Raw genomic sequence first — 22555 nt, forward strand, 5'->3', positions numbered from 1 at the left:
TCATCACTGTCAGAAGGAGTAATCATCCACCTCATTTAATATTTGGTGAATCATTCTCCTTATTTACGTTAATGCCATTTATTCTTATTTATTGCTTGATATTCTTCCATCACTAATCATCTTGAAACATTAAATGTACACAACATTCTACCAACATTGTCCGATTTTATTTGAGTTGACTAGTTATAAATCTGAAGATATTATTATTAACAAGGTTTAATCTTTTTTTATATAAAATTAATTAGTTTTATCAAAGATTTACACTTTTTGGTCAAACAAATACAATATTAAATAACATAAGACTACTATAATAATATAATCACAAAAAATTATTGTGAAATGAATAAAATATTTCACATTTTGTGAGATGGCTCAAGTTCAAATCTTGAGTATAAAAACTTTGGGATAAGTACTTTCCAATTTAATGGGTACATGTACTTTAAAAATTAGATTTTCATATTTTGCTATTTATGGTGTTTGATGTTGCTTTTGATATTACAGTTTGTTGAATTTGATAGAATTTTTCTGGTGTTTTAATAAAAATATTTTTATTCCCACAATCTTCGCAATAGTAAAGTTAGTTAAATATAATGACAGAGACAAGGATCAAAAGTGCGCAAGAATATATTTAAGGAACAAAAATTTAACCTACTCTCAAACATAGGTGGGTATTTTTGTCATTTTATCGGGAGGAATAAGACGAACCCCCAAACAGCGCCTTACCATCTAAAACCCTGTAAACCCTTTTTCCGTTGTCCACAGAGTTAGCGAGTGAGCTTTTCCCTCAAAACTCAGCAGAAATGAGCAGAATCCAATCCTACGACGACTTTGTTAAAGTCCACGGTGTACTCCTAGCGGCCGCCGGAATCCCTCAGTCACTCCACAAGCTTCTCTTTCAGAAGCTCTCCTCCGACACTTTCGACGGCGGTCACTTTTTCCAAATTGAGCCGCTCGAAGATGGCCGCCAAAGGAGGCTACTTTTCACTTCCGATTTCATGCTTAAGCACTCTAATCTTTTCCTTGTTGATCACGCTTGGACTTTTCGTCTCCCCGATGCTTATAAGCAGGTTTTTAAAACTGTTTTCTCTCTAAAAATGGAGTAATTTACGCATATGTATACATTACATAAATCAAATACATGATAATGAAGTGATAAACATACGTAAACACTATGTACATTACATATAACAGGGTAAAGTTCAGTGACTTTAATGTAACAAAAAATAGTTTGTAATTTTACTGTTACAAGTAAAGTTCAGTGGCTTTAATGTGACGGACAACAATTTTTTGGGATGAAAAAAATAGTTTTGTGACTTTACTGATACAACTTTTTTTTTTCAACTTTACTGATACAACTTTTTTTTTTCCAACTTTACTGATACAACAGGAGAAATTAAAATTTTGTGATTTTACTGAGACAAAAAATAGGTTTATGACTTTACTGATAGAACAAGTAAATTTAGTGAGCATGTGTTAAATTAATCCTGGAAAATTGGTGATGAAGTAGATGTTATTTCATTGGCGATGCTTTCAGTTATTTGCAATTAATTTTTGTATTTTTCTTTAAATTTCATAATGCAGTTGTATGAAGTTCCAGGTTTAGCAGAAAGAATGGCTGCATTAATGTGTGTAGATAGTGCAGCTGAGGAAGCAGGTGATGTAGATGGCAGTGCAGGCGAAGAGGATAGTATTAAACTGAGTGCCGTGGAAATAGTTCAGAGAGAAATAAAAGAAGGCGGGGATGATGCTACGAGGTGGTTGGAGCTTGAGGAACTTGACATTGATGATGACATGCTTCTATCTCTTGATTTGCCTAATAAATTTCCTGTACGTTTCCCTTATAGCTCTAAATTATGATATCAACCTGATCAATTAGAAACTAAAAAGAAATAGGAACAAAGTAGCTCCTCGGGACTTGGAATTGCAAACCCTGTTCTTGTGCAAGCTTGCTTATATGTGCCTGTGATAGCATGAGTTTTATCCGTGGAGAAGTAGTTCCCTTTTAATGGCCTTACTTTGCGTTAGGATTCTTCCCACCTTCCCTACGCATGAGAGATGCAAGTTGTGGTTTCTTGTACATAATAGCTAGCCTAGATTTCTTTATGAGATCTTTATTATGCATATAATGGAAAATCTTTTAAATTAGTGTGTTAGAAGCTGCAACTGCTAGTTATCTTATAGGGGCAAAAATTGTATGCAATGAGTCACCTCTAGTGTATTGGTGCTTTTCACTATGTTTGTTACAACAACAACAAACCCAGTGAGTTCCAACAAGTGGGGTCTGGGCTTTTCACTATGTTTGTTGTCACACTTTTTAACAATGTTGACTTGGTGCTTTATTTTACTTATATTTCTTAATTTTAAATTTTCTTGCATCAGAATTTACTGGCACTGAGCCTGTGCAGCAACAATCTGAAGGATGTTGAGATTGTTGCCAAGGAAGTTACCCGACTCAAAAATCTTAAAGCTCTCTGGCTGAACAATAATCCAATTTTGGAGCGTAGGTAAGTTACCAAGAGCTCAGTAACTAGGTCCAATGAAGCAGTGAGTTTTTTTTGGAATAGTAATTGATGCTCGGTTAGCAATTTCCTTATTGGCAAGCTTGAGCAGTATTTGATGCTTCTTCCTTCTTTGGATAGTAATTCAGAGACTGCAATCATTCAGGGTTGCCCTGGTTTGGAAATTTGCAACTCAAAGTTCACATCTAAGTATGGAGAGTGGGCATTAGGATTTTGTGGTGGAATCTATGACAAAGAAAATGCAGGCTTTGCCCATCAAAGAGATCATCCTTTGGAGAGTGTGACATCTCTAGACCTTAGTAACAGGTCTATTCACAATCTGATAAACAAGGTGAGGCCTATTACTACGTTTACCTTTCCAAATAAAGGTGCTTTGAATTTATCATGAAATTCTCTTTTGTTTCCTCCCCCCCCCCAAGAATAGTAAGATTCTTTGAGATAATGTGAAACTATGGCTGTCTTTTATCGATGTATTGGTTGCTCCTCTATCCTTCTAATATTTTCCTGTTTATGCTGCTTGGTTTTCTCAGGCATTTAATCCTGATGAGATCCCATCTCTTTCTTACATAAATCTGCGTGGAAATCCATTGGACCAGAATTCTCTTAGCGATTTATTGCAGCTTCTTAAAGGATTCAGTTGCTTGGATTCTCTGGAGGTACCTCTTTTAACTACTGCTGCTTTAGTGTGAGCACATAATGATTTTTATATAAACTATGGAACAGGTTGATATTCCAGGGCCTTTAGGAGAAAGCGCTGGTGAAATTGTTGAAGCCCTGCCTAATCTTTCTCTCCTAAATGGAGTAAACACATCCAAAATATTGGAGTCTGGGAAGTCTGTGGTCGATTCAATGTTGCAACCACGTCTTCCTGAGTGGGCTGCCGGAGACCCTCTAGAAGATCGTGTCATAAATGCTATGTGGTTGTACTTGATGACATATAGACTTGCAGATGAAGAAAAGATTGATGAAACCTCTGTATGGTATGCAAGCTAGAAATTTACCATTTCATTTGATTATCCTCAAAGTTATCTCCATGTGGTGTCCTTCTTCCCTTACACATCTGCTCTAAGCAATATGAATAGTTCGGTTTAATAGGCATTCTCAGCATCTTGAAGCTTTGGGCTTCTTGTTTTCTCTTGCTTGGTTCTGAAGATTGCATCTACAGACTCTACAGGATCTAAAAAAAATTGCACATTTTTCTGTGAGCTGAAGTTGGAGGAATTCTAGTTGTGTAAAGTTAGACTATTGGACTTTTAGCAATTGGAATTTAAAAAATGTCAATGTGATCAGAATCCCTCTGTCTATTTTGTAAAATGTTTAACTTGACTCTTTGACTAAATTGGTGAGAGTTGCTATTGCAACTAAGAAGTCTTTCAACTTGATTGTGCCAAAGTTGCTGGACTATAATGATATGATACAATGCTTTTGTGATTCTGAACAATGTTTTCTGAACTCAAGCTTATATGCGTATTATCCTCTTATCAACATGTTTGTTTGTGCTCATAGGTATGTAATGGATGAACTTGGTTCTGCTTTGCGCCACAGCGACAAGCCAAACTTTAGAGTATCTCCTTTTCTCTACATGCCGGAGGGCAATTTGGCATCAGCTTTGAGGTTCTCTTCTTAAACTACCTGCATTCTTGCTTACATATTTGGATGTTCTTCTTTTGTAAATGACTTTTTGTATATATTGGAGTACACAAGAAATTCCTTGTTTAGATGACTACTTGGGATTTGTAGCTGCGTATACCTCTTGTACCCAGGCTTCAGGTTTTGCCCTTTTTGTGAATAAATCTCTAAAGTGCTCAGATTGTATATCCTTTTTTATTATACTTTTGTGAACAGATACCTATCCAAAATGTTGGTTATGCTTTTTTGTTTAAACAGCAAATAACGTATCACTTATTCAGTGGCGGAGCCACCTTATAGGAAGGGGTGTCAAATGACACCGCGCAATTCCACTGTGTAGCTAGGTAAAAAAATAAATTATATGTATATATACTATGTATTGACTCCCCTTAATTTCCTGGTATGTTTACTTTTATATATTTTGATACTCCTTAACGAAAATTCTGGCTCCGCCACTGCACTTATTTTTCAACAACAACAATAACCCAGTAATAATCCCACTAGTGGGGTCTGGGGATGGTAGAGTGTACTTAGATCTTACCCCTACCCCGGAGGGGTAGAGAGGCTGTTTTTTGGGAGACCCTCGGCTCAGAGACTAAAGATCTGTAACAACAATAGAAACCAGACAAATAATATCAACATCGTAAGAGACAACAAATAAGTGGAAGGACAATAATTATGGTAATAATAAAAATTGAAAAAAATAATAAAAATAGTGTGATGAAACAAAAACCGCTAGCAGTCCTAGACAAAACACTATCAGACTAGCCGGAACAGCGAGGAAAAAATGCTCTACTACCCCCTAACCTACAACCCTAATGCTCAACCTCCACACCTCTCTATCTAGGGCCATGTCCTCGGAAATCTGAAGCTGTGCCATGTCTTGCCTGATCACTTCGCCCCAATACTTCTTAGGCCGCCCTCTAACTCTCCTCGTACCTGTCAAAGCCAACCGTTCACACCTCCTAACCGGGGCATCTAGGCTCCTCCTCCGCACGTGCCCGAACCATCTAAGCCTCGCTTTCCGCATCTTGTCGTCCATGGGAGCCACGCCCACCCTCTCCCGAATATCTTCATTCCTAATCTTATCTAGCCTAGTGTGCCCGCACATTCATCTCAACATCCTCATTTCGGCTACTTTCATCTTTTGGATATAAGAATTCTTGACTGGCCAACACTCAGCCCATACAGCATGACCGGTCTAACCACCGCTATATAGAACTTACCTTTAAGTTTCAGTGGCACCTTCTTTGGTACTTCAGACGCTAACCTCCATTTCATCCATCCCACCCCGATGCGGTGCGTGACATCCCCGTCGATCTCCCCATCTCCCTGGATAATTGACCCTAGGTACTTGAAACTCTATCTCTTAGGGATGACTTGCGAGTCAAGCCTCACCTCCACGTCCGCTTCCCCCAACACATAGCTGAACTTGCACTCTAAATATTCCATCTTGATCTTACTCAACTTGAAACCTTTAGACTCCAGGACCTGCCTCCATACCTTCAGTCTCTCATTAACATCGCCTCTCGTCTCATCAATTAGAATTATATCACCGGCGAACAACATACACCACGGCACCTCCCCTTGAATATGGTGTGTCAGTGCGTCCATCACCAGGGCAAATAAGAACGGGCTGAGCGCAGATCCTTGGTGTAACCCCATAACCACCAGAAAAGGGTCTGAGTCACCTCCCACAGTCCTAACCCTAGTCTTAGCTCCATCATACAAATCCTTTATCGCCCTAATATAAGCTACCGGCACACCTTTCACCTCTAGGCATCTCCAAAGAACGTCCCTAGGGACCTTGTCATATGCCTTCTCTAGATCAATAAACACCATGTGGTATCACTTATTTTTCCTTTGTTCCAATTAAAGTAGGTGGATCTGAGGAAAAAGTTTGTTGCTAAGTAACTCTCCTTGGGAAAACCTTAGCCTGTAAATAAGATCCATTTTGGAAAACAAACATATCCTACTCAAGGGAATATTGGAATATTATCCTTCTCATAGTCTCCTCTATGGCCGAAGGCTGAAGGTCCTTTTCCAATGAAAGCCTGATGAGGGAATTAAAACATAGTTGGCATACGCCCTTCTTCTGCTTCTCTGATGAAGTTATTATGCGTTTAAACTTAACTTTGCTAACTTCCATATATTTATGAAACTTCACTAATTTTTAAATGATTTTAGCTACTCAATTCTTTGGCCGATTGACGATGTTCGAGAAGGTGATGAGTGCACTCGTGATTATCTATTTGGTATTGGGGAAGAGAAGCAGCGATCTGCTCGCCTAACTGCTTGGTTCCATACACCAAAAAACTATTTTCTCAAAGTATGTATTTACTTATTCAGATTTGATTGTTCATCTTGGTAACTGGATATAGATGCTCAACATGAAATTTGGTTTCCATTATTCTTCAGGAATATGAAAAATACAAGAACAAGTTGCAATCAAACAAATTTGTCAGCCCAGTACAGGGGTCATCAGTTACAAATAGCCTGCGTCTTGGTGATGGAAGTGCTTTACGCGTGTACACTGACATACCTCCAGTGGAAGAATATCTGACTCGTCCTGAGTTTGTTATCAGTATGTCTTTATTCTGATGCCACTGTATTTCCTTTTTATTAGATTGTTGACTGTTTCTGTGTCGTTTTCACTGTCTGGACTAGGTCGTTAATGTTCATGCACTCTCATATTGCTTACAGTCAAGAAAGTGTGTACTGGTGGTTTGAGTGCACTTTTATGAACATTTTATTGGCTCAAGACTCTACATGTATTAACTTCACATTACTGGTGGTGTTTATAGCAACTGAGCCCAAAGATGCAGACATTATATGGACAAGCATGCAGATAGATGAGGAGACAAAGAAGGCAGCAGGACTAAATGATGAACAGTATATAAATCAATTTCCATTTGAGGCTTGCCTGGTTATGAAACATCATTTAGCGGAAACTATTCAGAAGGTCATCATAGATTTCATGTTTTTATATTCAGTGGTTTAGCACTTGTTCTTTATGCAGAATGCTGATGCTAAATTTAGTCCACTTTCTTAACAGGCTCATGGATTGGTCGAATGGCTTCAGCCTACTTATAATCTTGAGACACAGCTAACTCAACTTATTGGAGATTTTCACCAACGTGAAAGAGAAAAACTAGACAATTTGTGGATCTTGAAGCCATGGAACATGGCAAGAACTATTGATACGACAATAACTAGCAATTTATCTGCTATTATCCGTCTCATGGAAACTGGCCCAAAAATCGGTCAGAAGTACATTGAGCATCCTGCTCTATTTAAAGGGAGAAAATTTGATCTCCGCTATATTGTTTTGGTTCGCAGTATGAATCCCCTGGAGATCTTCCTTGCAGAAGTTTTCTGGGTATGTGCATATTTCATTGGTGTAGGTGTTGTCTTAGTGTTCGAGAAGTTGGAAAGAGAACTGTTTCACTATGATAATACTTTATGTTGTACATATAAAATGCCTTTCTAGAAACTGTTTTCTCGTCTCTCGCTAATTGTGTTTCTATTTTCCGTTCAGGTAAGATTGGCAAATAACACATACACTTTGGAGAAACATAGCTTTGATGAATACGAGACTCATTTCACTGTTATGGTAAGTACTGATTACTTGTCTCCACTATTTGTTGATTTCACAGCTCCATAATTAATTTGAGTATGATGTAATTGCATGATTTCATTCCTTGACTCGGTTCTTGACATTTAACGTAATATTCTCCTCTAGAACTACAGAGGCAGGTTGAACCATATGAATACACCAGATTTTGTGAAAGAATTTGAGAAGGAACATGAGGGTGAGGGTATTTTTCAATACGTCGATTTCCTCCTGTCTGTCTGATGTGGATTTAGCAGGACACTGATTTAATTACTAGTCTCACTCTCTTGTCTTTGTTGCAGTTAACTGGCTGGATATCCATTCAAGGATTAGAAGTATGATTAAATCAGCTTTTGAAGCAGCTGCTGTTGTGCATCCAGAAATGCATCATAGCAAATCTAGGGCGATGTATGGGGTTGATGTCATGCTTGATTGCCATTTTCAGCCTAAATTATTGGAGGTATGACAGCAAATTACCTCTATTATAGCATTTTCCGATTTTGGTAGTTTCTGAACTGTAACTGCTCAAAGCATGACTTTGTCACTGATCATCTTTGCTTTTGTAAATATGGTTATGGATATTGTTGCTTGCTATTTTTCTGTGTCATTGTCATCTTAGTGAGACAGTAAATGACCCTCTCGTTAAGCTCAATCTGCAATGAACTCTAAAGCCAGATGCATATCTTTTTGGATGCAGATTACCTACTGCCCTGACTGTGGTAGGGCAGTCAAATACGATACTGAAGCTCTTGGTGGTGGAGGAGAAACTGTTAAAGGAAAAGATTTCTACAACTATATCTTCGGCTGTCTCTTCCTAAATGAAACTAATCATGTTTCCCAGTTGTGAGTGAAACCAGTACATGCAGAGCTCTTTGAAGTAGAATTTCTTGTCAAAGTCTTAACTCTTGATGATTTATGCAAGTGTGTATCAAGAGAAGAACAATACTAGCAAAGCTATTGGTACCATGTAACCTATGCAAAAGTATGTCTGAGCCAGTTTGGACTTTGGAGCTCTTTTACTTTTTATCACCCCACCAAAGAGCTACACCTAGAATGTCTGACCAAAGCCCCTGCCCCTTTCCCAACTCTCTCCCAGTCTATTAATTTTACACCTTTTGAGATGTATCATATTTCCATGGTCTATTAAGGTTCTTACTGTATTTTAGGGTCGTGAAACATTCCAGCATCATCTCCATATTGATGTGTATTTTTCCTTTTAAAGTTTTTTCTGGGGTTGAGAGGGTTGGACATATAAACTAGAGTGTTTTCCATGGGTGAGATAGAACTTCAAGATGCACAATCCCAGTTGCCAGTATGGTTTTACATGTCTGGACTCTGGAGCCTGTAACATGATTGAAAACCTTAGTTTGTTTTTTAATGTTCCCCAAGTGTGTTTCTACCTCAGTTGTCAAAGTGACTCTTGCTTTTTCAGTTGTGGTTGGTAACAATTCTGCTTGGAAGGATTATTTCCACTGAAGTATGCTACTGATTTTATGCATATTTCCAAGAGGAGGAAAAACATCCAGTTGAGTGCTTCATTTTCTCAAGATCCCGAGTTCTTTGTGTTTTCATACATTTGAAGACCACAATATCAATGTCTAGCACCATCATGAGGACTGGTAAAAGAAACAAATGGTATTAGTCCTAGAGCTACCGGAAAACAAAATTGTCAAGAGATAGAATTCCAAAAATCATTGTAGCAGGAAACAAAAAGAAAATGTGCACAAAACCCACACATGGCAGTGAAGGCTGAAAACGTTGTATCAACATAGAATCGTCTGTATATATGCAGATAGGACCTCGGCATCCTCCTATGTAACAGACTAACAAGTAATCATCTTTGTCGAAACTACCCTTCGACCTACTAGCCAAGAAGACAGAGAATCGGCTGGTGTGTTGTGAGGTGACAAGTTGCTAACCAAGCAGCTAGCTATCTTGATCGAACTTAGTCATGCCTTTGGCTTTTCAGTGAGTTTACTTTTTTCTGCAGTTCCAAGTTTGACATCCTTTCAAGCTCCAAAGCACGTTCAAGCTTTCATCCAGCAGACGACAATAGTATATGTATTAGTTTTAACCAAAGGAAAGATAATAACTACTAAGCAACATTGTAGCAATTATCAAAGGACTACCTTAGCTGCTCGGCTGCTCCATTCCCCCAGAATAGCTCTAAGCCTCTCATTTTCCTCTACATACTGTTACAAACACCAAATCGAATTCAGGAAGAAAAAAAAAAGCAGATAAAAAGGAAATATCATGCTAACCTTTTGGTGTAAAAGAAACTAGCATGATTATGGAAATCCAAATACTAAAGATGGATGATGGAGTTAGAATAACAGTATTTAGTATTTAGCTATAACCACTAATTTAGTGCATGAAGAAAAGCAAAGTCAATTTGCTTAATATACAAAATTACAAGAAATTAAGTGCAGATCCGGAATAATAATCTCAAGTTAGACAAGAACCTTGAAATGTTTCTCAGATGAAAGCAGAACGTTTTGATCATATTCATAATAAATGAGCGATACTATAAATCAATGTAGATGTGGAATAAATGTCGGCATTTAACTTGAATCTTACTCGGCCTGAAAATTGTAGGACTCATGAGCACCTAGGTAAATCACAGCCAAGAAACTAAGTAACCAGTTGAAGCAAGGACCGTCCCAAGGTCAGAAAAAATACAAAAAGGTATCACCCATTGGTGGTGAATGATGTCTTCCAAATCTGAATTGTTCTTTTCGGCTGTTAAAGCCTACATCTTAGCCAAATACTTTGACTTTTCTTTTGGTACATCATATTCATTTTTAATGGCAAAGAAGCAACAGTTGCAGCAAAAGAAGACAAAAGAGCAGCACGAAGTTGCAACTTACGTTTAAAATGACACTTCTCCATAAAGAAAAGCAACTCCATCTCTGAATACACCAAATATTTTGTATTTACACTAATCCAAAAGTTTATTTTCCAAAATAGTTTCAAACACACCTGATTGTTTGTACTTCGGATGCGCTGCATCTCAGCATCCTTCTCTTCTATTAGAGATCGAGCAAGTCTAAGCTCAGATTGCAATTGATTCATCTGAAACACAAATCTTTCAGCAGATAATTCCAAAAAATTAAAAGGACAACAAATGCTGAGGTAAAACTTCTACTTGGAAAGAAAGAAATATCAAATGTCTGAGACAAGTAAATTCTATTAGTCCTTAAAATCCCTCCACGGACACCAAACAGAATCAGGGAAATCAACAGAAGGAACATATGGACTCAAAAGCAATGGTTACACCTCAAACAACAACAACCACCATGGTTACACCTCATGTAAAGAAATCAGCGAGAGTATTTTTCATCAGTGTGAGATTATAATTCCAGTAAGGCATGAGTCATATGAAATGGACTACCACTTAGAACTGATCCAAATAAACTTTACTCTCAAGAGTTTGAAATAAGATGCCACAACGTAGAGCACCCGGATGCCACATGGATATGCCCCTGAGCAACTACGTCTGTTTCTTAGAATTACTGCTTTACATGTTAGTTCTGCACAGTCTGTTTCTTAGAACTACTGCTTTACATGTTAGTTCTGCACATGATAAAAGTACTTCCATCTCTGCGGCACTTAATTTCGTAAGAAACAAGTTAGGTCCAAAAGACCACAAGCCCCAATAATACCTCAGCTGAAAGTGTGCGCAATTCTTGGTCTCGAGCTGCCAGTAAGTGGGCAAGATCAACCTGCAAAACCAAGTGACTGATTATTTTCACCATATTCATAGCTCAAATTCTAATAGCAATTGAGTATTACCACACAAAGATGGTTGATTTTCATTACTGAATAATTCCACAATAAATGAACTAAAATAACATAGCTTCCACATTATCATCTTACAGAATATAAAACAAGCAACAGCTGGCGTATATTATGTCATGCTCAGCATCTATGACTTTATCTCTTTCTTTCCTGGTTTTGTCATCAGGAAACTTGTTCAGACGGTTGTTACCAGCTAACTTGGGCAACAGCAATAACAGAAGTGAAGCGCTTTTTTCATAATCTTAAACAGAAAATACCTTCACCGAGATCTTATAAAATGGGAAGTGCGGAAGAATGTTTACCACTTTCAGATTTATGATACTTGATACAGGTTTCTTTCTCCTTCTCAAATTATTTGTTTTCCTTACTGACTTATAGCTTAATTATGACTCACTATGCAGTCAAAAGTTACATTCTTCTTTCTATTCTGGAGAATACAGGTAGGAGATTCTTATAGCAAAACAACTTCGATAAGGAGAAGCTTACCTGAGGTGCACTCCCATCATTAGACCTTTCATATTTGCTCAAGGATTCTTGTAATCCTAGAATCTAAAGGAGAAAAACATCAAAATTCAGAGAAATAAAGGAAATAATTCCACAAGAAACAAGGACTAATTTCCAATCATAATGCTATTCAATTTCCTATTTTGGCCACAAGAGATCGACACATCCTGCAGCAACCAAGACCTAGAAATGTGTAGAACTCCACCTTCCTTTCCAAACATGACTTGTATGCGCTGTTAACTACTTGATGCACCAACTAGTAAGACTAAAGCTGCTCAAACCGGTTCCTTCCTTACTCTCTTCTTGCAATGAAACATGCCTGGAACCTTCTAAAGAAAGAGTATCAGAGTTTTCTTTATCAACACATACCTCCTCATTCAGAAAGTGTATATTTTCTTGCTGATATTGCAATAAGGTCATGAGCTGATCAGATAGTCGACCACCATCTTGATACCTATACAACAAAAGGCTCCCGGGTAACCATCATTATTATTAGCTTCCACACTTAATAGACTCAGAAAGAGTAATGTGCTTTGACAATAAAAAGATGGGGCTAAAAAGTGCAATAAAAACTGCGTCTGCAAAGCTCCTTATTTTACAGGGGACTCATGGCAAATCCATCCACTATGGCGTCTAAGATTTTTCTACAAACTCATATGCGTAAATCTAATGCAGTACCTCAGTCCTTCCAAAGAACTTGATGGTTGAAGTGGAGAATAAAGTGACTTCAAAACATCGGGCTGGGAATGAAATGAATTGTATTGATGAACATAACCTGTGACAATTGAAAGTGTAGCCTGACAAATGTCATTTTTTAAATATGTTTCCTAATAACATACAAAATTTAGGAATTTACGATAGGCAATTTCTTTGTAGGGAGACATGGGTGGGCTTTACTATAAAAATATAGGTGGAGAAATGAGTCTTGTTAAGGAAAACCACAAAGGAGGTCTCTCACCAATATAGAGAGTCATGAAAGAAGCAACACAGACTACTTCAACCAGCATGATTATCCTGAAAAAGTGGTGGAAAATGCATCAAACCTCTAAATTAGAAACACAAGGCTACAATGAAGCAATCAAGTTATAGGAAGCTACTCCAGTACCACCACAATGAATAATGCAAGCTTCAATAGCAGCATTCTCTATATAATAGAAGCGTAAATGGCTACACCTAACATCTGGCTGAGGCCTTGAACATTTTGAAGACTGGCCTCGAAACTGCATTTAGATCAAGCCTAAGGTTCAACCTTCAGAGTAATTATTACTCATATAAATGACATTTAACTATTTAAGACCCATTTGGATTGTTATGAGTCGGTAGTACTGTATATCAGACAAATCTATCATATTAGTCCATTTTTAAGAATTCATATACGGAAAAGGCGACCTATGCAAATACATCGGTTTCTTACTCGTGAAAAGGAACTATTCTTGGTAACTTGGACAACTTATGACGATGTTTGTCCTGCATATCACCAGGAAGATTGCCACCGACTACGCTTAGGCCCTGACTCATTATTAGAAAATGCAACCCCAATGATTTGGGACCCAATTAACAGATTTGGCCTATTCATTTGCCTGGATCAATAGAAACTTTTCATAGTTCACATCCACTTTGATTTGATTTCAGTCCTTGAACTGGAGCTCCTAAGCTGAAACAAAGGTAGAAGTAGCAATCCCATCTGCCTTATTTTACTCTTCGTCATGCGTCAGTTGTCTGGGGTAGTTTGAATTAAAAGTGGCTCTTTCTCACAAAATTCTGCAGGACATTCAGTGTCTAAATTCTTCAGGTTTGGAGTAGAAGATGTTATTTTGTGTATTCTTCCAGTTCAAAATAAAGCAAAACAAAAATATAATGAAAATCCATTCCTTCATCCTTTTTTTCTCCTTTGTTTAGCCCATGAAATATACACCAAGCTCCAAGAAAGTCCATTTAAGAGTCTCAATCTCTCTGCACTTTCTCAAAAAAAGAGGCTTGATCTCTCTGTCAACTCTTCCATGGTATGTTTGGTATTACTTATCTATCGAGCGTAAACAAAAATACTGGTTGTAATCATTATTCTGGTTGCTTTAACTGTCCAAAAATTTAACTTAAAATTCTATGATAAGAATTCTATTCTTAAATCCGAATCCACAGACTGTAATGCACCAAGGACAAAAGTGTCCTGTATGCAGCTGATAAAGATATGAACATTGGGCCTAACTCAACCCCAAAAGCTAGCTCATGAGGTGAGGATCGCCCAAGCCATATAAGGAGACCAAGTCCTCCATCCCTTAGCCGATGCGGGAGACTCAACAGCCCCCACGCCCAGGCCTGCCAACTGGATCATGGACAATATAATATGGGGGCCCAACATCGGTGAAACAAAGAATTGGGATGGTCCGGCTCTGATACCATGATAAAGATATGGACATTGGGCCTAACTCAACCCCAAAAGCTAGCTCATGAGGTGAGGATTGCCCAAGCCATATAAGGAGACCAAGTTCCCCGTCCCTTAGCCGATGTGGGAGACTCAACAGCAGCAAACTTGACATTTCTTATTCAAAAAGGAAAAGGACTCCGGAGCCAGTTTCTCAGCTAAAATTGGCTACACAACATCTCAATATGCAGGAAGCTGCAAAAAAAAAAACAGAGGATAAAAAGGCACAAGTGTTCTTAGCAGGTGAACCTGAGTAGTGCGGATATGGAGAGGATGCTAATATCTGGATTCCAAACCATGACCAGCAGCATTGCAGCAGTTCCTACAATTGTTCGAAGTGTTTTAAGTATAGGAAGTACAGATTGAAAAATATAAATAATTGTAGAAGAAATGTAATCTTCAAGGAAGTTGGAGATTCAAACTTAGTGCTTCCCCAAAGTGTTCTTCAAATTACAAAAGGCTGTGGATATTATCTTTAGGGATCACAGTTTGCAAATTAGCAAGCTTCTTAGAAGACTAGAATAATATTCAGATTAACCAAGATTTACTTGATTGTACTTTCCCTTCTTTACGAGGAAGTAAGGGATGGAACATTGAGAAGGTAGAAATTTTGAATGATTTAATGCATCACAAATATTCACATATGCAAATTAATAAATGTAAAAAGGAAACGATTGTATTGCTTTGCTAAAACACACAATTCAACTGTAACAAGCCAGTCCTGCATGTAAACAATATATTTTAGCACTACAGCAAGATTTGTTTTGACGTTAAATTTAGAGATTAAGACAAAGTAAAAAATGGATGGTACACAAAAAAAGGCTGAACACAACTAAAGAACCAAGTAGAGATATACCATATGCAATTGTCGCAAACGGTAGGCGAATAATGTGCTTCAGCTTCTGGCTGAAAACGCAGTAACCCTACAAGATTAAACCATTGTGCACTTCAAAAGTTCGACACTTCACAACAGATGATTGGATTATGGGAAAATAAGAAGGAAACAAGCAAATGTCAATCTTAATAAGAAAAATATTTAATTGTCATCCAAGTAGTGCATACAAGTCCTCCATTCTCGACAAGAAAGATACCCAGAATCCCAAAAAGTTTTATGCGAAAATGGCACAGAGAAGTTGTCACCTTGGTCAACTGACTTGTACTCCTTTATAACCTCAAGATAGCTAGTGGACACGCGAACTTTAGTCTCATGTAGATTGGGTACCAGGTTTTCTTCCTACATCTGTCAGGTTCTTTAACTATCTAGTAGCACCATATTAAGAAGATACAAAGAATGCACAGTGGCTTACACCAGAAAGTGGAGCAACTTTAATGCTATGCATGTTTTGGCACCATACCGAACTTTAATATATGCACAAAGCCTCACAGAAATATGATATGATATTAACCAAAATGATTTAGGGAGAGATTGTTTTTAATATTCTGTTTTCTTTTGTGTACATGTCGATTTGGGGGAACGGGGCAGCGGACGGACATGAGGAGAGAAAAGAAAGTTATATTCAATGAGGTAGCGCTGACATTAATCATTGACCCCCTGTGTTATTTTTCTCCCCTTGCACAACCTCTAGGTCAAGAATTATAGTGGCAAAATGCCATTCTTGACATCAAAACTACAAAAAAAAAATATAGTAATGCATAATGGAAAACTCACCTGCAACCGTATTTTCTGGACTTGGTATTCCAGATATTGCTGAAAAATGCCTGCAGATATTGAATATTTATGTTCAGCAATTAGAGAAAAGTCAACAACAGGAAAAATACAAATGATGAAAGAGATTTTAAACTCATAACTTGGCCAAGATGAAACAGTATAAACCGAAGAGTATAATTTCATAGGAGCAGACCCGTGATAACTAAGAGGGCAACATTACAACTGCAAAGAAGTTGGAAAACTAATCCCCGGATCAGGTGAAATATCCATGTAGCTCCCACAGCCAAAACAGCAAAACCTGCCTAGAATTTGTTATTAATCAGCTCCCATATAAGTGACTAATTTGCACACCGAATTGAAGTAGTATTACTTGCCAATAAGATACAGTAGAAAACACTCCCAATCAGGCTTGCAGGCTTCCTATTACCAAAAAGTGGTGCCTCATCCAGTATGTCCAGGAACCTACAGTTAAAAAGAAGCAGGGACTTTTATCAGCAAGAAAGCTCCAATATTAAGTAAAAAAATGGGATAACTTTTTTTTTTTTTTTTTGAGAAGGGATAACTTTAATTTGGACAGTATATTTCACTTAGCAAGTCATATAGCTGACCATAAATTATTGCAGTGAAATGGGGTGATTTCGGGCCAACTTCACTGGATTTTGGCAACAGCAAGAATGATACTTTAGGAAATCAAGTGAAAGTTGAGTGTGAAAGGGAGCCTTGGAGCAACGGTAAAGTTGTTTCCGTGTGACCTATAGGTCACAGGTTCGAGCCGTGAAATAAGCCACTGATGCTTGCATCAGGGTAGGTGCGGCCCTATTTGGGACAATGCGTGAACGCGAGATGCTTATTGCACCGGGCTGCCCTTTTTTTAACGGAAAGTTGAGTGATTTTATGGCTAGAAAAATAAGTTTGATGATTTTACTGCACTATACTTTAAGTTGAGTGATCTTTTGTGTAATTAACCCCCATTTTGCTTAATACATCATCATTGTATCAGCCTAAGTTTCCCCTTCTTCTCCTTATGCACATACATACCTCAAAATTTACAGTCTAGATGCTAATTTTGAATATCATGACACCCAAATATATTTGTTTAGTTGATTATATGAAAGAAACATAATAGACAGTGATACGAAATTAACAGAAAAGGGGAAAACATAATTAAAATCTCTTGAAACATTGCTAGAATTTTAAATAATTATCCTAATAAGTCACTTGCCAAACAACACTTTGTTCTATTAAAGTAGAGTTCACCATAATGCTAGCCACTTTTATGAGTTAGAATTCACAATTAGGTATTTGCAGAAATTGCCGTAGCATGTATTTACTAAATTTTCAGCCAGCATAAAGAGAAAAATTAACTGAATTACAAGTAATAAACAAACATTGCGATATTTCAACTTTGAAAGTACGGCATCAAAAATGAGAAATTAAAAACTGAAAACTGAGGATGAGGAATGATATTGGCAAAATCAAAATGTAGCATATGTAGAGAATTGTGTTTATGGTGTGAGTAGATTGGAGGATTAGCGCTTACAAATTGCTTTCGTTTTCGTAGATAGAAGAAGAACGTCTTTCTGCGGACATTTCTTCTTCGTCGAGAAATTCGCTTTGCAGAAATTCTAGTTCAAAACAGAACCACTGTGCTTCCTTCTATATCCAGTTTGGAGATTTCTCCTCTCTCTCTCTTTGTTATTTTATTTTTAAATTTTCCTTTTTATTCCCCATGCTTGCCACTCTCCTCTTATATTTTTTTTACGCCAAATTAATAAATACTCTAGATAACGTGTTTGCAGTAAATTTTAGTATTACTTATCAATAGTTTTTTTGTAAATTAGGAACCCGCATTAGCTACTCGCAAATTATGCTGGAGAGATAATCACACTAGCTAAGACCTGTGAGACGAACTCGACCGAGAAAGCATAAAGAGGGTTTCGAATTTGTGGCGAACATCAAGCCTGAGGAAGAATTTTTCCCATATAGTAGTAAGAATAATTTATTTTCCAAAAATATGTTCTTCCTTCGGTAATAGTTTCAGATTGTGCCATGTCGTCCATTTATTTCGTGAGTTACATCCAATTGAAGTGAATCATCCTCGTTCCTAATTCTGACATTTGGATCTTTTTATTAAATGGCTCAATGGTAAGCAATTAAATTAAGGCCAACAACAACTGTAACACCTAAAATCAAACAAATTAAATTCGGCTATATGAGGAAGCGGAACCAACGTAAAATAAGAAGAAAAACATTTAAACTTGAGTATAAATAACTTGCTTCAGGAATTTTGTAAATTCAATATCATCTTTGTATGTACTATACGTGTTTTGAACATAAAACTGAGAACGGAGCTCGAATGCTGTTGTATCATCAACTGGGACAATGTGGGATTTATCCCTACTTTCCTTTGGGGAAAAACCAATTTCCAAACTTCAAAACTCAGGCAACGACAGGGTAGGATGCGCAAGTGGCAATACCACACATGTTCTTTCCCATCTCCATCTTGAAGTATCCATCGTCACCCCAATCTGCTCCCCATGAGTTCTTGATGAGCCAATAAGGAACACCATTTTCAACACCGTAACCCACAGCAAGAACAGCATGGTTTACATCCTGCCAATGCAACACACAACTTTTGTAATATTGTATATATGCCTATTTAGCAAAGTCAGGAATTTCACTTAGGATGTTCAAGATTTTATATATATATATATATATATATATATATATATATATATATGCACAACAGTGAAGTGAAGGGTGTTCAACTGACGACCCTTTGTCGGCTGTAGCTTTGCCCTGTATTTAGGTAACTATGCCACTATATTTGCATATCACGTTCCTAAGGACAGATGACTTACCATGGGAGTGTTGCCGCATTCTGTGCTGCTGTAAACACCACTCTTGTATTGTTTGAAACCTTTGATCACCTCAAAAGCAATACTAACGGGTCTAACCAATGCAACTGCGTACTTTAGTTCATCTTCAGCACCCTGTAATTACACATATATATGGAATCCAACCGATGCTTATTGACCATTCAGGATGTAAAGCAGCAACGCAAGCATAAGTTCATGACTTAAAAACTGAACAAGTTAACGAATGGAATCCACTCGACATAATTCACCGGCAAAGATTGGTTCCATCCCAGAGGAAAGGAGATGTCTTACCAAGGTAATATTGACAGAATCGATGACTTTGACACCAACATTTTCTGATGAGAATTTACATAAGCCATTCTTGCCAGTGTATGGATATGCTTCTTCAGTGTCAAGACCGCCATTGGATTTAATGTACTCGAAGGCTTGTGATGGGAGCCCACCATTGCAGCCAAAGTTATTAAAAGCTCCAGCACAGTCCACAAGCTGCTGCTCAGATAGAGAGATTCCCTTCCCAAATGCTTGGCTATATGCTGCTTCTAGTGCACCAGTAGTGCTGCCAAATCGACATATGCCTTTTCCATTAGTTCAGCTTAAGAGTGCAATTTCAGGAATTACAACTTAAGAGTCCAATGATGTGATTCTAACTAATTCTCACCTGAATGTCCAGCAAGATCCGCACTTTCCCTGATTCTTGACTGGGCTTACAATCCCATCTTCCCTCCAGTCTTTCTATAATTACGAAATTGGAAATTTGGGGTTAGGAAAGAAAAACTTCTTTTTGCAAGCAATTGTACACTAACTCAGTACATGCTCGCTAGTCTACTGGAGTTTGGAGCTACCCACTTCGATCAATTAGCCAAGATTTTTACCAGAATATGAAAATCACTGGTGCTCGATCTAGTGGTATTTTTTATGAGGATTTTATTTATTGTTGTAGGATCACTATTCATGATCTCTGCAGTTAGTGTTTACCTGTCTATAGCAATATAGCAGTTAAACTCAGAGCACTCCACAATCTTAGAAATAATAAATCATCACAAAGTAGTTTAACTCTAGAGATCAGTAACTCAGAGAAATAGATACAGAGGAGTTCTGAGTGCATATACCGTCTCCGGCAGAACGGCGTTAGTGAGCTTGACATTGCCCTTTGTTGTGGCAGAGCAGTTTTGAGCTGCCCCCAACCTGTCTCTTCGGAACTCATCCCATGTTAGGTCGGTAAACTCTGTTATGAAACATAATAATCAATAAACAATGAGGGCCATATATAATAGAACTTACAAGCATAAAATGCATACTTATTTATCTAACTTTTGTTGTTGAATCTATACACAACTAGATTAAGTTGTAAAAACTTTTCATTTGAGCAGTCCAATGCTTAGGTGCTTATTTTCATTAATATGGTGCTAGCTGATGGTCTATTGGAAACAGTCTTTCTACCCTCACAAGATAGGGGTAAGTCCTACGTACACACTTACCCCCAGACTCGACGGTGTGGGATAATACTGGGTATGTTGTTGTTGTAATGCTTAGGTGCTTATATTCTTTCCATGTACTATGATTTTGTTTTTATGTCCAAAAATGAATGAATAGAGAAGAAATAAGAATTCAATTTAGATTTTTTTTGGTCTTTAAGCAAGATTAGTTTTTATGAGAAAAGTTTTTGAATTGACCTAAAACAAAAAAAATTAAAAAGAAAACAAAAGTTTTTTGATTTGAGAGAGAAAGGGTACCCACAAGCCACACACTATGAATGAAATATCCACACATGATAAGGCAACTAGACCAATTAATTAGTAATAAAATATGAAAACTACAAATACCATACTGATACTACAGTGGAAAATATAGTTACCTTATCTTATAACAATAATAATAATTACATCTTAATCCAAAAGGTTGTCTTACCATATGAAGAAGAAGAAAAACAAAGAGTATTCCAATAAAAGAATCACTAAACTATAACTTGTTATCTCCAAATCAACAAATTAAGATTCCACTTAAGCTAAAGAGAAAAAGCAAAAAAGGAAAAGAGCATGGCTTTAGCGTTATGCTATAATATTAATTATACCATTGACACCGAGTTTGTATGATAGTCCTTTCTTGTTATGCGATCGAATCATCTTCAAATTGTTCAAGAATACCTCGAACCTTTGCTTTATCTCCTCAACTGACTCATACCTCTTCCCATACCTTAAATAACATCCCAAAAACAAAACGATTTAAGTTATATACTCTCCTCATTCACTTTTACTTGTAATATATCACTTCGAGAATCAATTTGACTAATCTTTGAAGCTAAATAGGATTAAATTTTTTTAATATTTTAAAATTAAAATTTAGATATTTGAAAACTATACGAAAAGTAATATAATTTGTAGTGTTGTTGGTCAAAGTTTAGATAGTTTGACCCTCAAAAGCTAAACATGACAGTTAAAAAGTAAACGGAGGGAGTATATCACAGTAAAAAGGAAAATTTACCCCATCAATACCACCTAATGCGTATTAGGAGATTTATTTATAATTATCTGACTATGTTAAAAAAAAATTATGCTCACTGCATATATAGAACTTAAACTCAAAATAAAACATACTCCACTACTAATAAGCAAATAATAAAAAATCTCATTTCCTTGTAGATATCATCATACCTGTGAGCAAAGCGAACGAAGGAGAGAGCATGGCGACTCTGGCCCACGACTTGGAGAATTCCGTTCTCCAGCTCATGCAAACCGTCGGAAACGACTTGCCTGATCGGATTCTCAACGGCGAAGGTTGCCGGTCCGGCTAGTGCGGCGGCGAAAAGGCCACCGGCGACGACGAGAGCCAGTAGGAGTGTGAAACGAGACATTGGAACCTCCTCTCAGAGAATGTGGGGAAGGGAATGATACGGATTGGGTGTGTGTATGGTAAGACTGGTCGAATAGTGGAGAATTTATTCAGGTGGGTTTTGTCCTCTATTTAAGTGGGGTCCATTTAAGGCCCAGACATGACATTTTATAATGGGTCAAATTTATTGTTTAATTTTTTTTGTCGGCATATATTGATTATATTATATAAATGTTTACTCTTTTAACGAGTATTCAATCAAATTTTACTATATTCTCTGTAACAACACTCTATCTATAATGGTTAAGTTCTTTTTGGAATTAAAATTTCATGTTATAATATAATATAGTTCTCAGTAACAACACTTTGTTATAACAATAAAAATTATTCGAAACAAACAAAATTATTATTGAGAGGTTTGACTGTATATTGATTATATACGATTAGGGCTGTCAAATTTGGCCAAAGCCCAAATGACTCGCCCGCCCCGCTCAAAGTTGAGCCGGTTATTGACCTGCCCATTTATTAAACTCATGTCATCTTGACTTAACTCATCTCAACCCATTTAAAGCGAGGTTGATTTTTAGCCCAAATTGATCCATAAGTAATTTTGTCAAAATATCTTAGAAATAATTTATTTATTTTTTTGATATGTTATATATGACCACAAAAGAAAAAAATATTATTTAGTAA

The 22555-nt window shown here is 37.1% G+C and overlaps 3 protein-coding genes across 4 annotated transcripts; 1 reads left to right on the forward strand and 2 right to left on the reverse strand.

The window, feature by feature from the left end:
- Window positions 1–720: 720 nt before the first annotated feature.
- Window positions 721–9160, forward strand: LOC104107333 (uncharacterized). The gene is made up of 15 exons (XM_009616098.4): window positions 721–1067; window positions 1582–1827; window positions 2380–2504; window positions 2640–2850; window positions 3050–3175; window positions 3243–3499; window positions 4026–4133; window positions 6336–6477; window positions 6567–6732; window positions 6953–7110; window positions 7204–7527; window positions 7687–7761; window positions 7891–7960; window positions 8064–8221; window positions 8459–9160. Exons 1-15 carry the CDS (start codon window positions 801–803, stop codon window positions 8606–8608), a joined length of 2583 nt encoding a protein of 860 aa, XP_009614393.1. The 5' UTR covers window positions 721–800; the 3' UTR covers window positions 8609–9160.
- Window positions 9161–9261: 101 nt separating this feature from the next.
- On the reverse strand, window positions 9262–18249 carry LOC104107335 (protein FIP1-like). Of its 2 annotated transcripts, none has more exons than XM_009616100.4 (14): window positions 17695–18249; window positions 16525–16616; window positions 16348–16452; window positions 16155–16204; window positions 15342–15408; window positions 14735–14807; window positions 13022–13077; window positions 12742–12838; window positions 12433–12517; window positions 12046–12108; window positions 11424–11483; window positions 10741–10833; window positions 9891–9953; window positions 9262–9793 (listed from the first exon to the last, which is right to left on the reverse strand). In XM_009616100.4, exons 1-14 carry the CDS (start codon window positions 17742–17744, stop codon window positions 9707–9709), a joined length of 1041 nt encoding a protein of 346 aa, XP_009614395.1. In that variant the 5' UTR covers window positions 17745–18249; the 3' UTR covers window positions 9262–9706. The 2 variants fall into 2 exon arrangements, with proteins under 2 accessions (XP_009614395.1, XP_070037338.1); XM_070181237.1 differs by lacking the exon at window positions 17695–18249 and adding an exon at window positions 16763–16840 and having other exon boundaries at window positions 16295–16452.
- Window positions 18250–18391: 142 nt separating this feature from the next.
- Window positions 18392–21950, reverse strand: LOC104107336 (cysteine proteinase 3). The gene is made up of 7 exons (XM_070181236.1): window positions 21685–21950; window positions 21105–21226; window positions 20143–20258; window positions 19692–19765; window positions 19325–19589; window positions 19016–19147; window positions 18392–18767 (listed from the first exon to the last, which is right to left on the reverse strand). The coding sequence occupies exons 1-7, from the start codon at window positions 21882–21884 to the stop codon at window positions 18594–18596; spliced, it is 1083 nt and encodes a 360-aa protein (XP_070037337.1). The 5' UTR covers window positions 21885–21950; the 3' UTR covers window positions 18392–18593.
- Between the last annotated feature and the right edge of the window lie 605 nt (window positions 21951–22555).

Source organism: Nicotiana tomentosiformis, chromosome 7 (assembly GCF_000390325.3).
Source record: "Nicotiana tomentosiformis chromosome 7, ASM39032v3, whole genome shotgun sequence".
In the NCBI taxonomy this organism is placed as follows: domain Eukaryota; kingdom Viridiplantae; phylum Streptophyta; class Magnoliopsida; order Solanales; family Solanaceae; genus Nicotiana; species Nicotiana tomentosiformis.